We start from the raw sequence: 16,378 nt of genomic DNA, 5'->3' as shown, positions 1-16,378 counted from the left end.
TAGCTCATCAAGCAGATGGCAGAGGCAGTGGGAAGGGGGGAGAGGGTGGGAAATTCAGCAGGTGAACTGTAGGTTGGATGTTAAAAGGGGAGCGGAGGGACTATCATGTGGGTTGGGCACTGAGGGACCAACAGCGGGTGGGAAGATTTCTGTGGGGTCAGGAGGAGCATCCATTTACAATGTGTAGGTTAACATCCGATTAAAGGAGCTGTGACCAGAAATGCTAGATTTGAATGTCAGTCACTTTGGGGTGTTTCAAGTAAACAATAGCCTTTCTTCACCCATGTGCCATTTTCAACACAGGTCACTGGATGGTAAATCAGAAGCATGAGCCCAATAACTCTCCCCCACCACCCACCATCCCTCCCCCCATCACCTCCATTCCTCGCCTAGGGGCTCCGAAATAAATTATAATACCCTCTATGTGGAGTCCGCTGACTCAATACAGGACAGCTGGTCAAGTCTGGCCCGTGTGGCTCCATTCTACATCGCCCAGTGTAGTTACTTGCTCAAACCGCGGAGATTCAAAGATCAGTACATTCAGCAGTTTGAACTTGTTTATCCAAGTGCATTGAGGGGTTGGAGGGATACCTGGTTCTGTTATGGATTGTGCATCACCATACAGATCGCAACTGAGAAAAGCGATTAATTCTCTGGAAAGCAATGGGAAATGTTCAAGCTTATATGTGAAAAAGGTTTTATTGAATATGATTGAAAATAGAGTTTCAACATAAAATAAGTATACTGCAATAAATAAATACCAGGGATTGGCTACGAGCTGCATTATAGCCTGCTCCATGAAGCAACAATAAATTTTACTTACCCTTCCTGCCCTCTCATTTTGCAAACCAATTGGTTAACCACTGACAATGTGCACGATGAACAAGCTCAACGATAACGGGGAACGTTATTTTTGTCTTGTTGTTGCTCAGTTGTTTACTCAGCAAGTAAAACAGCTGGGGGGGCACAGCTATGTGAAGCGATAGCCTGGGCCTGAGCGACACTGGGAGATGAATTTATTGCAGCAAGGACCGCTGCTCGAAGGGAGGTAAGATTGTGGTGAGTTCCTTAAATCTCCGAGTGCTGTTCCTTGCTGGAAGCATCGGATTGTTAAGAACCAGGGGCGACAGCCCATGTTAAATGATAACTAATTTTGGTTTAATGTGGAGACAGTAATGGGGACTTGCTAAAATAAAGACAGAAAATGTTGGAAATACTCAGCAGTTCAGGTGGCATCTCTGCAGGGAGTTAACATTTCAGGTTGCTGACCTTTCATCAGAATGGTCTTGCTGAACTAGGTTGCTTCAATTTTCAGTTAAAGTAATGACTTTGTAAGGCTTCTAGTTTATTCTGTATGTGTGTAATGAAAGTGCTTGCTTATCATCAAAACTTGTTCAGATGCCAGGATGGGTGCAGCTCCAACAGCACTGAAGAAGCTGAACACCATCCAGGACAAATCAGCTCATTTGATTGACAGCTTTAACATCCACTCCCTCTACCACAGCGCACAGTGGCAGCAGGGCATATCAACTACAAGATGCACTACAGCAACTCACCAAGGCTCCTACAACAGCACCTCCCAAACCTGCGACCTCTAGCACCTAGAAGGACAATGGTAGCAGATGCATGGGAACACCACCACCTGCAAGTTCCCCTCCAAGCCACACACCATCCTGACTTGGAACTATATTGCCATTCCTTCACTGTTGCTGGGTCAAAATCCTGGTATTCCCTCCCTAACAGCACTGTGGATGTACCTACACCATATGGAATGCAGTGGTTCAAGAAGGTAGCTCACCACCACCTTCTCAAGGCAACTAGGAATGGGCAATAAAATGCTGGCCTTGCCAGTGACGCCCACATACCATGAATTTATTACAAAAACGATTCAGTTTGATGACTGGTGAGCAAAACATGTTTCCTTTGTCTTATCAAATCGTAGAATTGTACAGCATAGAAGGAGGCCATTAGGCCCATCATGCCTGTGCCAGCATTCTTAAGCTATCCATTTAGTCTCCGACTCTAATCCCCCCTCAAAATTTTCCCCTTCAAATATTTATCCACTTCCATTTTCAAAGCTATTGTGGATTCTGCTTCCAATACTGTTTCTGTGCACTGCAAGTTCTAACAAACCTCATTCCTCAACATGATGACTGGAATCAAGCCCCAACTCCTCAAAAAAAAATCTGTGGATGCTGGGGAACAATTGGAGCTTTCAAGACTGAGATCGATTTTTGTCAGGTAAGGGTATCAATGGATACGGAGCAAAGGCAGGCGTTGTGGTGAAGATCAGTCATGATCTAATTGAGTGGTGGAACAGGCCTGAGGGGCTGAATGGTCTCCTCCTGTTCCTAGTCTTCCTAAGTTCCTAACCCTCTGCATAAAAGAAAATTCCTAAGCTTTCCCATTGGCAGCCAGTAAGGTGAAAGATGTAAAATAACACATGAATGCCACAAAGCAATAGAATGTGGGAGTCAGTGTTATAACTAGCACAATGTACGGACACAAAACTGAACTGTTGAGTCCTTGTGCAGATCTGGATTCACTGATAAGAAATTCTTCCAGTACAAACGTTAGACTCTGCATTAAGGACATCGAAAACAGCAGAACTGAATGCTGCAGACAGCAGTATCATTATATTTTGTGATTTAATTTGTTATCAACTCTAAATATATTCAGCAAAACAGTTGGAAATACTTTGAAATTTGGTTGCACCTTTATCAGAACATGTATGAATCCATAACTCCTACAGTTTGTAATCTGTTACTGATTTTTCTGATGTGTGCTAAAAGAATGAAGGTGTTGGGGAGTGAAGCACTTTCCATTTTGGGCACTCCCAGGGTCAGATCTGGCATGGTTTTGGGTGCACTTAACATGCATGTTTAGCCTCAGGATGGAGTGATTTCGGAAATGCATTGACCGCAAACTGGCACAGTTAATCAGGGCCCAAACCAACTCCAGAGTAAGAGTCAAACTCCTTGCAGAAAATAGCCTGTGTGACTTTGGTTTGACACACTGCATGGAATTTATATCTAGGACACTCTCAAACTGTTGAACCTCTGGGCTGTCTAAACATTACAAAGGGTTTTGATACAGTGAATAGGGCAAGACTCTTACAGAGATGAGATGATCATCAATTTTAAACTGTCACTAAAAGAGTGAAGAGGATGGCTAGGAGTAATGTTTTTATGTAGAGCGTTGTTGGAGCATGGAATGCCACAGGGAATAGTTGAGGCAGTGACCAACGCTTGTATTAAGGGAAAACTGGATAAATATTCGAAGCAGAGAAAGATACAAGGCTATTAGCAGAGTGCGAGGTTGTCGGATTAGTTTTGGATTGCTCTAGCAAACAGATTGCACTGATACAATGTGCTGAATGGCCTCCTTCTGTGCTGTAAACTTCCACAGTTCCTCTTAACTCAATTGAGATGTTTAAAGAGTGGGGGATTCTCCTCTCTTTTCTCAAGATTTCAATTTTTGGCTGTTACAGTTGCACCGATCTTAGCCCAGTAGTTGTGGCTCAAAGATTTCCTTTGGATGTGAGTTAAATCTTTATTTTAGTGCGTCCTGACAACGTGTCTCAGAAGAGCATGCCTGCTACGACATCTGTCATTCTGTGGCCTCTGTGATAGCATGAGTCAATTAAAGCCAACTTTAGATGTTCAAATGCATTTTGCGGGAGACAGTGGAAACTTTCTTTCCATCAATCTGGACTTGATTTGAACCCAGGTCACAGAGGTGAAAGAGCAAGCCCAAGCCATTGAGATGGCAGTCAGCTTCCTGATCAGTTCATAGATCAAACCTTTTTCTAAATAGTTCCAGCTGCCAATGGAACTATTGTTGTGCTTGGAATTGCAGCTTTTATGCTGCGCTTACAGTTCATTCTCGAAGTGAACAGAGTCTGCCATTGCACGTTTATCAACGATGATACCCAGCTATTCCAATAAACAACTAAGAGATTACATATTTAAATCACTGGGACAGCCAAGTCTAAAATAATTAGGAAATAAGGAACTATCTAGATATGAAAATTGACAATTAGAGTTATTAGCCTAAACATTACTTTTGGTGACATTAGCTGAGTATGTCATTCCTCCGCCAAGGTCCATTAGCAGAAATGTCAAACTATTTACAGTTGTTTAAAGCATGCATGAGAACAGTGAACAGGGGAACGCCATAGGAATGCACTTTGTGGGTGAAATTGGATTTAGGTCTGGATGCAAAACTGGTGGGATTACATCGGCCAGCTGTTATACACACCCTCAAATATGCATCACTGGAATTGAATATCGGGTGTGGAGTTAAAAAACAGCCCATATGATGCTGCCAGACTAGCACCACTGTTCAAGACTAATTTCAACACTTTGGTGTTTGTTTGTCCACTAAATATCTCCAACAATCATTTTTCGGCTGCAGTTTACACGACAGCAATCTCAGTAACACTGTTGAAGACAGTCATATTTGGGGTATCAGAAATACTTTGAAGAGCAATCTTCTCGTAAAGTCTTATTTTGGAGATGGGGTTCTACTGGACAGTCTGAGGCAGGTCACTCCATGCCTTGGCCTTCTTCTTGGCAATGGCTAGCCATGGGGGCTCGACAGAAGCCAGCGGTGCAATCTTTGTATTGGACATTGACCGTTTCTCCCTCATTCCCGTTCCACAGGCTTGTGGTTTTGGCTGTAAGTGCAAACCTAATGAAAATGACAAAGAGGGTTCAACTTCACAATACCAAAAGGCTTTGCACCAATGTAGACTCAAGCTTTCATCAGTCCTTGCAGAAATTATTTGTTTATATGTTGTGTTTATTCAGCAAACTGTTATATTAAAAGAGTGTAAATCTATTGGTTTTAAGGTCAGTGAGTGGCGATGTTAAACAGGCCAAGTTGTTTTCAACTCCCAAGTTACCTTCAGTGAAGATTTTTAATTCGGAATTCACATTAATTTTTAAAACTTCAATTGTTGGAGTTCACATTGCTGAAGAAATTAAGATAATCTGTCAGATGCAGAGTAAAATAGCACCCCAGCCTCAGACCCAGCCGCGTAAGGAAAAAAAGGATTTGCATTTACACAGTGCCTTTCATGACCTCACGACATGTTCTGAAGTGTAGTCACTGTCGTAATGTCGGAAACCTGGTGGCCAATTTGTAGCAAGTTCCCAAACGCAGCAATGTGATATTGATCAGATGATCTATTTTACTAATGTTGGTGGAAGGATAAATATTGACCCAATGCAGCAGGGATAACTCCCCTGCTCTTCTCCAAAGTTGTACCACAGAATCTTCTACATCCACCTGAGAGGCAGACAGGGCCCAACTTTAATGACTCATCCAAAAGACGGATAAGAAATAAATGCAACATTTGTATGTGTCTGTTGGTACCACACATGATAGTGACTTTAGGTACTACAAATGGAGAATGTTTCACTCCCCAACACTGATACTTTGATGAGCACAAATAATTGTCTGCCCTCTCCAAGTAAATGAAGATACAGCAATGACCCTGATTGATAGCAGACTTGTGTCAGATGTGTCTCAGTGATAGAACACTTGTATCTAGCTTAGGAAGATTGTGGGTCCAAGTCTAGGTTGATACTCCAGGGAAATAGTCCATCGTTGAAGATGCTGTTTCTCAGATGAGATGAGGCCCTGGCTGCTCTCTTAGCAGCCAGGGCCTCATCTCATCTGGAGTATCAACCTAGACTTGGTAATCTTAAAAGATCCCATGGTACTATTTCAAGGTAGAGCAGGGGAGTTATCCCTTGTCCAATTAGCCAATATTTTTTTTATTCATTCATGGGATATGGGCATCACTGGTTAGGACAGCATTTATTGCCCATCCCTAATTGCCCTTGAGAAAGTTGTGGTGAGCTGCCTTCTTGAAGCGCTGCAGTCCATGTGGGGTAGGTACGCCAACAGTGCTGTTAGGAAGGGAGTTCCAGGGTTTTGATCCAGCAACAGTGAAGAAACAACGATATAATTCCATGTCAGGATGGTGTATGGCTTGGAGGGAACTTGCAGGTGGTGGTGTTCCCATGCAATTGCTACCCTTGTCCTTCTAGGTGGTAGAGGTCGCGGGTTTGGAAGGTGCTGTCTAAGGAGCCTTGGTGCGTTGCTGCAGTGCATCTTGTAGATGGTACACACTGCTGCCACTGTGCATCAGTGGTGGAGGGAGTGAATGTTTGTGGATGGTGTGCCAATCAATCGGGCTGCTTTGTCCTGGATGGTGTCGAGCTTCTTGAGTGCTGTTGGAGCTGCACCCATCCAGACAAGTGCTGAGTATTCCATCACACTCCAGACTTGTGCCTTTGTAAATGGTGGACAGGCTTTGGGGAGTCAGAAGGTGAGGTACTTGCCACAGGAATCTCAGCCTCTAACATTCTCATGTAGTCATGGTATTTATATGGCTACTCCAGTTCAGTTTCTGGTCAGTGGTAACACCTAGCATGTTGATAGTGGGGGATTCAGAGATGGTAATGCCATTGAATGTCAAGGGGAAATGATTAGATTCTCTCTTGGTGAAGATGGTCATTGCCTGGCACTTGTGTGGCGCGAATGTTACTTGCCACTTATCAGCCCAAGCCTGGATATTGTCCAGGTCTTGCTGCATTTCTGCACGGTCTACTTCAGTATCTGAGGAGTCGTGAATGATGCGGAACATTGTGCAATTATCAGCGAACATCCCCACTTCTGACCTTATGATTGAAGGAAGGTCATTGATGAAGCAGCTGAAGATGGTTGGGCCTAGGACAGTACCCTGAGGAACTTCTGCAGTGCTGTCCTGGAGCTGAGATGATTGACCTCCAACAACCATACCATCTTCCTTAGCGCTAGGCATGACTCCAACCAGTGGAGAGTTTTCCCCCTGATTCCTATTGACCCCAGTTTTGCAAGGGTTCCTTGATGCCATACTCGGTCAAATGCTGCCTTGATGTCAAGGGCAGTCACTCTCACCTCACCTCTTGAGTTCAGCTCTTTTGTCCATGTTTGAACCAAGGTTGTAATGAGCTCTGGAGCTGAGTGGCCCTGGCGGAACCCAAACTGAGCATCAGTGAGCATGTTATTGCTAAGCGTGCCGCTTGATAGCACTGTCGACGACACCTTCCATCACTTTACTGATGATTGAGAGTAGCCTGATGGGGCGGTAATCGGCCGGTTTGGATTTGACCTGCTTTTTGTGTGCAGGACATACCTGGGCGATTTTCATCATTGCTGGGTAGATGCCAGTGTTGTAGCTGTACTGGAACAGCTTGGCAAGTCCTGGAGCACAGGTCTTCAGTATTATTGCCGGAATGTTGACAGGGCCCATAGCCTTTGCAGTATCCAGTGCCTTCAGTTGGAGTGAATTGAATTGGCTGAAGTCTGGCATATGTGATGCTGGGTACTTCAGGAGGAGATCGAGATGGATCATCAACTCGGCACTTCTGGCTGAAGATTGTTGCAAATGCTTCAGCCTTATCTTTTGCACAGATCTGCTGGGCTCCCCCATCATTGAGGATGGGGATATTGGTGGAGCCAACTCCTCCAGTTAGTTATTTAATTGTCCACCACCTTTCACAACTGGATGCGGCAGGACTGCAGGGCTTAGATCTGATCCGTTGGTTATGGGATCACATAGCTCTGTCTATCGAATACTGCTTATGCAGTTTAGCATGCAAGTAGTCCTGGGTTGTAGCTTCACCAGGTTGACACCCCATTTTGAGGTATGCCTGGTGCTGCTACTGGCATGCCCTCCTGCACTCTTCATTGAATGAGGGTTGGTCCCCAGGCTTGATGGTAATGGTAGAATGGGGGAGGGGCCGGGCCATGAGGTTACAGATTGTGGTTGAGTACAATTCTGCTGCTGCTGATGGCCCACAGCGCCTCATGGATGCCCAGTTTTGCATTGCTAGATCTGTTCAAAATCTATCCCATTTAGCACGGTGGTAGTGCCACACATGATGGAGGGTATCCTCAATGTGAAAGCGGGATTCCTACCAATACTGTCATGGACAGATGCATCTGTGGCAGGCAGATTGGAGAGGACGATGTCAAGTATGTTTTCCCACTTATTGGTTCCCTCTCAGCTGCCGCAGACCCAGTCTAGCAGCGATGTCCTTTAGCTCTTGGCCAGCTCGGTCAGTAATGGTGCTACCGAGCCACTCTTGGTGATGGACATTGAAGTCCCCCACCCAGAGTATATTCTGCGCCCTTGCCACCGTCTGGAGCTGATGTTGAGGACTCTCAGGGCAACTCCCTTTTGACTGTATACCACAGTGCCGCCACCTCTGCTGGTCTTGCCGGTGGGACAGGGCATACCCAGGGATAGTGATGGCTGTGTCTGCGACATTGTAAGGTATGATTCGGTGAGTATGACTATGTCAGGCTGTTGCTTGACTAGTCTGTGGAACAGCTCTCCCAACTTTGGCACAAGCCCCCGGATGTTAGTAAGGAGGACTTTGCAGGTTCGACAGGGCTGGGTTTGCCGTTGTTGTTTCTGGTGCCTAGGTTGATGCCGGGTGGTCCATCCGGTTTCATTCCTTATTGACTTCGTAGCCGTCTATTACAACTGACTGGCTTGCTAGTTTCAGAGGGCATGTAAGAGTCACCCACATTGCTGTGGGTCTGGAGTGATATGTAGGCCAGACCGGGTAAGGACAGCAGATTTCCTTCCCTAAAGGCGATTCGTGAAATTATCCCTCAATTAATGTCACCTGGTCATTAAAACACTGCTGTTTGTGGGAGCTTGCTGTAAGCAAATCGGAGGCTGTGTTTCCTACATTACAACAGTGACTACACTTCAAAAAGCACCTTATAAGCTGTAAAGTGCTTTGGGAGGTCCTAAGTTTACATAAGAAATGGGAGCAGGCGTAGACCTTTTGGCCCCTTGAACCTGCCCTGCCATTCAATAAAAGGTGCTGTAAATGTGCAAGTCTTTCATTTTTACTAAACCAACTGTATGGACTTGATTGCAGAGCTCTAGTTTTCAGCATGGGCAAGGAGAGAGAGAGAGAGAGAGAGACAGTCAACCCTTTTAATTTATAGTCACTTAATTCAAACCATTTGATAATTTAAATTTCTCTCCCCTCTATCTTCAATCAGCCTCATCTATTAAAATATTGGTGAGGAATCTGATATGAACACATTGGGGGTTAAATTCAACTTACTTACGTTACTTGTTTGCTGCCCGTAAAATGGATGTTGGGCTTCTGAATTTCATATTGTGATTGGTTGCACCTGATGCCCTATTGGCCCAAGTGGGTTTTAGTTGCTCAGGGCATCTGCCTCAAACAGGTGTTAGGCCCCTTAAATCTGCAAATGAGAATGCTACGCCAGTTGTTAGGGCCCTGAATGCAAAATTCAGCTACATATGAGTGGAGCTTGCATCCTGTCTATATGTTCCAGATCATGAGCATCCTCATGATAACTAGCTGGAGGCTGCTCGAAGGAAAAAAAGTCCCAAGAAAAGTCCCGATTTTATTTTTATGAGCCGAGGAGAAGCTGGACAGCTCTTTCTGGCTCCACAAAAAATTCCACCTTCCTGCAGCGCCCCAGTGACATTTATAGCAACGTAAGAACTGAAGAAATAGGAGCTGGAGTAGGCCATTCAGCCCCTCAAATCTGCTCTGCTATTCATGGCTGATCTTCAACCTCAACTCTGCCTTCCTGCATTGTCCCCATATCCATTAGTATCCAAAAATCTATTGACCTCTGTCTTGAATATACTCAACAGCTGAGCATCTATAGCTCTCTGGGGTAGAGAATTCCAAAGATTCACAGCCCTTTGAGTGGAGAAATTTCTCCTCATGTCAATACTAAATGGCCAAACCCTTACTCTAAGGCTGTGGCAATTAGTTCTAGACTCCCCATGCAGGGAAAACATCCTCTCAGTATCTACCCTGTAAAGCCGCTTCAGAACTTTATATGTTTCAATGAGATCACCTCTCATTCTTCTAAACTAGTGAATACAGGCCTAGTCTACTCAATCTCTCCTCACAGGATAATCCCCTCATCCCAGGAATCAGTCTAGTGAACCTATTTTGTACTCCATCCAACCCAAGTATATCCTCCCTAAGGTAAGGAGACCAAAACTGCACATCGTACACAAGGTATGGCCTCACTAAGACCCTATACAATTGCTGTAAGACTTCTGCATGTTTATACTCCAATCCCTTTGTAACAAAAGCTAACATACCATTTGCTTTCTTAATTGCTTGCTGTACCTGCATGTTAACTTTCTATGATGCACATCCAAGGTCACCCATTTTTCTCTGACTGCAAACAGTTCCTCGTCTCTCACCATTCAAAAAACTTCTGCTTTTCTATTTTTCCTACCAAAGTGGATAACATCTGGTTTCTCCACATTATACTCCATCTGCCATGTTCTTGCCCACTTAATTACTTTGTGTCTGTCTTCAAGAAGGAAGATACAGAAAATCTCCCAGAAATACGAGGGAACCAAGGGACTTGTGATAATGAGGAAATGAAAGAAATTAGTATTAATAAAGAGGTAGTACTCAAAAAACTAACTGGATTGAAGGTTGATAAATCCCCTGTACCAGATGAGCTACATCCCAGAGTGTTGAAGGAGGTGGCTAAAGAGATAGTGGATGCATTGGTGGTTAACTTTCAAAATTCTATAGATTCTGGAAAGGTTCCTGTAACCTGGAAAGTAGCAAATGTAAACCCACTATTTAAGAAAGGAGGGAGAGACAAAACGGGGAACTACAGACATGTTAGTTTGACATCAGTAGTAGGGAAAATATTAGAATCTATTAGAGGTGATAACTAGACACTTAGAAAATAATGATATGATTGGGCACAGTCAACGTGGATTTATGAAAGAGAAATCATGTTTGACAACCATTTGGGAGTTCTTTAAGTATGTTACTTGTAGCATAAAGGAGAACCCGTGGATGTGGTTGGATTTTTAGAAGGCTTTTGATAAGGTCCCACACAAGAGGTTAATAAACAAAATTAGAGCACATGGATTGGGGGTAATATACTGCTATGGATTGAGAATTGGTGAAGTGACAGAAAACAGAGAGTAGGAATAAACGAATCATTCTCAGGATGGCAGGCTGTTACTTGTGGGTTACTGCAAGGATCAGTGCTGGGGCCACAGCTGTTCACAATCTATTTAAATGATTTGGATGTGGGGACAAAATGTCATATCTCCAAATTTGCTGATGACACAAAACTAGGTGGGAATATACGTTGTGGGGAAGATGCAAGGAGGCTACAAGGAGACTTGGACAGGCTTAGTGAATGGGCAAAAATATAGCAGATGGAATATAATTTGAACAAGTTAAGTTAGCCACTTTGGTTAAAAAACAGAAAGACAGAGTATTTCTGTAATGAGGAGATGTTGGGAAGTGTTGATATGCAAAGGGACTGTGTATCCTTGTTCATGAGTCACTGAAAGCTAGCATGCACGTGCAGCAAGCAATTAGGAAGGCAAATGTTATGTTGGCCTTCATTGCAAGGGGTTTTGAGTAGAGGAGTAAAGAAGTCTTGCTGCAATTGTATAGAGCCTTGGTGAGACAGCACCTGGAGTATTGTATACAGTTTTGGTCCCATTATCTAAGGAAGGATATATTTGCCATAGAGGGAGTGCAACGAAGGTTCACCAGACTAATCCCTGGCATGGCGGGATTGTCCTATGAGGAGAGATTGAGGAAACTGGGCCTGTATTCTCTAGAGTTTCGAAGAATGAGAGGTGATCTCACTGAAACTTTAAAAATTCTGACAGAGAAGATGTGGATGGGATGTTTCCTCTGGCTGGTGAGTCTTAAACTGGGGGACATAGTCTCAGAATAAGGGGCAGGCCATTTAAGACTGAGATCAGGAGGAATTTCTTCACTCAGAGGGTGGTGAATCTTTGGAATTCTCTACCCCAGAGGGCTGTGAAAGCTCAATCAATAAGCATGTTCAAGACAGAAATCGATAGATATCTGGATACTAATGACATCAAGGGATATGGGGATGTGAAAGTGGCATTGAGGTATGTGATCAGCCATGATCTAATTGAATGCCGCAGCAGGCTCGACAGGATGAATGGCCTACTCCTGCTCCTACGTTCCTTTTTCCCTATGTCCCTATAACCTGTCTATATCTCTTTGCAGTGTATTTGCATCATCCTCACAGCTTACTTTCCCACCCAACTTTGAATCATTAGCAAACTTGGATATATTACACTTGGTCCCTTCATCTAAGTTATTGATATAGATTGTAAGTATCTGAAGGCTCAAGCACTGATCCTTGTGGTACCCCTCTATTTATAGCCTGCCAACCTGAACATGACCTGTTTATTCCCTTTCATAAGTCTGTGTTGACTCTGCTCAATCATATTATGTTTCTCAGTGCCCGATTATCACATCCCTAATAATAGATTCTAGCATTTTCCGTATTACTGATAGCCTACAGTTGTGTATTTTCCCTCTTCCTTCTTTCTTGAATAGTGGGGTTATGTTTCCTACCTTCCAGTCCTCAGGGACTGTTCTAGAATCTCAGGAATTCTGGAAGATCAAAACCAGTGCATCCCTTATCTCTGTAGTTACCGCTTTTAAAACCCTAGGGTATGGCCATTGGGTCCAGTGAATTTATTGGCTTTTAGTCTCATTAATTTCTCCAGTACTATTTCTTTACTAATGCTAATATCCTTAAATTCCTCATGTCCATGACCTTTGTTTCCCTTCTATTTCCAGAATTATTTTGTGTCTCCTGCTATGAAGACAGATACAAAGTATTCATTTAATGTTTCTGCCATTTCCTTATTCCCCACTTTAATTTCTCCTGTCTCTGCCTCTAATGGATCCATATTTACTCCCGTTAATCTCTTCTGTGTATGTATAGAAGCTTTTACAACCATTTTTTACGTCTCTAGCTTGTTTACTCTCATATTCTATTTTCTCTCTCTTTATTCATTTCTTGCCCATCCTTTGCTGAATTTTGAAATTCTTCAAAACCTCAGATTTACAACTCTTTTTGACAACATTATAAGCCTCTTCCTTTAATCTAATAGTATCGTTAACTTGTTAACCACACTTGGACCACTTTTACTGCAGTGTTTTTAGTCCTTAAGGATTAAATAATCATTGCAAATTATGAATTTTTAAAAGTGCTTGCCATTGCCTATATACTGTCATATCTTTTAAAGAAATTTCCCAATCTACCTTCGCCAACTTGCCCCTCATGCCTACATTGCTTGCTTTGTTCAGATTTAAGACCCGAGTTTTGGACTTAACCAAATCACTCTCAAAACTCAATATAAAAGTTTACCATAATATGATCAGTCTTCTCCAGAGATTCCTTTACTATAAGGTTATTAAATAATGATGTCTCATTGCACAAAATTACATCTAAAATAGCCTGTTCCCTAGTTGGTTCTTTGACATACTGATCTAGAAAACTTCCTTGAATGCATTCCATGAAGTCATCCTTCAACTCTTACTGCAAATTTGGTTTGCCCAGTCTATATGAAGATTAAAATCCCCCATGATTACTGTATTGCCCTTGTTAATGCTAATTTTCTGAATTATGGCCTGTCCAACACTACAGTTACTATTAGGAGGCCTATAAACTATTCCCACTTGTATTTTCTTCCCCTTGTTGTTTCCTAGCTCCACCCAAACTGATTCTACATCTTCATTTTCTGAGCTAAGATCCTGTTTGTTTATTGTCTTTAGTCCATCCTTTATTATCAGGGAAACCCCTCCTCCTTTTCCATTTTGCCTGCCTCTTCTAAACATCAAGTATCCTGGAATACTGGGGAGATGGTGGCATAGTGGTAATGTCACTAGACTAGCAATCCAGAGCCCCTGATTAATGCCCTGGTGTCATAAGTTCAAATCCCACGATGGTAGCTGGTGAAATTTAAATTTAATTAATAAAAATCTGGAATTGAAAACTCAACTCAGTAATGGTGCCATGAAACTATTATCAATTGTTGTAAAAACCCATCTGGTTCATGAATGGACTTCAGGGAAGGATATCTGCTATCCTTACCTGGTGTGGCCTACATTTGACTCCAGACCCATAGCAATGTGGTTGACTCTAAACTGCCCTCTGAAATGGCCAAGCAAATCGTTCATTTCAAAGCCAATTAGGGATGGGCAATAAATGCTGGCCTGGGCATTGACACCCAAATCTCATGAAAGAATATACAAAAATAATTCCCAACCTTGGTCACCCTGCAACCACATCTCTGTAATGACTGTTAGATCAGACCCACTAATTTATATCTGTGCGATTAATTCTTAGTTCAATCTAGGCCAGACTAAGACCTGTGCTGGTCCTCAGGCTGGCACAGATTGTCACACATTTGGGTACAAGTTGAAATTTCTCCTCCATTAAACATTCATTAATGTATCAAACCATATAATTCCTGATGGGGGTGCTGTGAAGAAACCTGTCCTCAGGTATTGGAGAACAGGCTATTACATCCATCACCTGCTTATTTACAACAATATCACTTGATTTTGATAACTTCCGTGTAAAGTTTTTTACCGAGTCCAAGTGAAGTTTTTGTCTGAGGTTGTCCTTCCTCCTTCACATTGATTTTCATTTCTTTGCTCTGAAAGCTGGGTAAAGGGTTCTTATTTCCAGTTTTTTCCCATAGAGGCTTCATTGCTTTCTAAAAGAGAGAAGAAACAAAAGTTAACTGCCCTACAACACATTAATTCTGTAACATTATTTGCTTTAATAACTGCCAATGCAGGAAATGAACCAGCAGTTGCCCTATTTTTCCAATGAAGCCAATCCCTAATGTTTTCTCTTATGGGGGAGTCAAACACTAGGGGCCATCAATGTAATATAGTGAATAATATATCCAATAGGGAATTCAGGAGAAACTTCTGAACCCAGGAAGTGGTTAGAATGTGAAACTTGTTACCACAGTAAGTAGTTGAGGCAAATAGCATAGAAGCATTTAAGAGGAAGCTTGATAAACATATAAGGGAGGAAGGACGAGAAAGATATGTTAATAGGGTTAGGTGACGAAGGGTGGGAAGAGCTTTGTGTGGAGCATAAACATCAGCTTTGGATGAATGGCCTGTTTCTGTGCTGTAAAATTCTACGTAATCCTATGTGATCTATCATTCAAACTGCCTTGCACATCCTCACACACACACACACACACACACACACACACACACACACACACACACACACACACACACACACACACACACACACACACTCACACACTTGTACACATACTAATACATTAAATTTCATTACGTTTTGTTAATGTACAAATGTTTTGCATCCAATTGTTCTGCCGATCACATTATCGTTCTCAACTCAGTTTATCCATGGGCAAAAACAACTTAACACAGACAACAGCATTCAGTGGGAATTAATTAAATTTTCGGGTCAAGAAGTGGGGCCCAAACTTTTTACCTGAACTTGACATTAAATGGCTTGTGTTTCTCTTTACATATCATTTCCATTGCGGTTAAATTAAATTTATCCTGAGTTCATATTTCAGTCTTTCAGATTAGGATGAAAATCTCAGACCCTGTGAAGTAGTCACAGGTATTAATAAGCAGATTGTTCCATTGCAGATTCTGAATAGGTTCTTGGTATTTTCAGTGATTTGGAACAATTTGTTGACTTGCAGAATGCGTCAAAAATTAATACTAATAAGTGTCACCAAAACATCAGGTTGTTTAATTCACCTGCAATTACAAAATATCAACTGCATGGGATACACTGAATCAATAAAAGTTACTATTGCAAATGAAATGTAGAAGCTTAGCTTGAGCTTGTTACAGAAAGCTATTTTAAAATAAATATAATATTCAGTTAAGGTGATACATTAAAAACAAATAGAGAAGAAAAATGTAAATACTATATGAAAGCACAATTCATAAAGTTTTAACCCAATACAGTTCAAATTTCTAGATTTCAACATAACCGCTATCTTTTGTGACACACGGTGCAAGCCGATTTTCTAGCAGTTCACCTTTTCCTCGACTGTCGCTATTTCAATCAGTTTCAGCCTCGTTAACACAGCATTAACAGCAAAATTAAAGGAACATTATGAATTATGCTTTCACATGCCATTTACTGTTTGCATCTATCATATGCACATCCACAATTATTGAGGTTTTCAGTTGTCCAAGGACTTTATAAACACCCTGCATATACATACATATACACAAAGACCGTACATACAAACCTGGACGCATATTTTTACATCAAATCTCTTTATATTTTGGAAATGTACAAATCTTTTTCACCTAATTTTTCTGCCTTTTTTAATATTTGTTCATAGAATGCGAGCATCACTGACAAGGCCAGCATTTATTGTCCATCCCTAATTGTCCTTGAGAAGGTGGTGGTGAGCTGCCTTCTAGAACCGCTGCAATCATGGGGTGTAGGTACACCCACAGTGCTG

At 42.3% G+C, this 16,378-nt stretch overlaps 1 protein-coding gene across 4 annotated transcripts in view; it reads right to left on the bottom strand.

The window, feature by feature from the left end:
- Positions 1-407: 407 nt before the first annotated feature.
- Positions 408-16,378, bottom strand: part of zgc:66433 (uncharacterized protein LOC321250 homolog) — a 207,884-nt gene continuing 191,913 nt past the window's right edge. For all 4 annotated transcript variants that reach the window (XM_068047120.1, XM_068047119.1, XM_068047121.1 and 1 more), the window contains 2 exons: positions 14,485-14,611; positions 408-4,692 (listed from right to left, as the gene is read on the bottom strand). In XM_068047120.1, the coding sequence (XP_067903221.1) occupies positions 4,526-4,692; positions 14,485-14,611 (294 nt within the window). In that variant the 3' untranslated portion in view covers positions 408-4,525. The remainder of the gene's footprint in view (positions 4,693-14,484; positions 14,612-16,378) is intronic.

This window comes from Heterodontus francisci, chromosome 15 (genome assembly GCF_036365525.1).
Source record: "Heterodontus francisci isolate sHetFra1 chromosome 15, sHetFra1.hap1, whole genome shotgun sequence".
NCBI classification, from domain to species: Eukaryota; Metazoa; Chordata; class Chondrichthyes; order Heterodontiformes; family Heterodontidae; genus Heterodontus; species Heterodontus francisci.
Note: the sequence above shows the minus strand (reverse complement) of the source record. Positions and strands in the feature narration are given on the sequence as shown.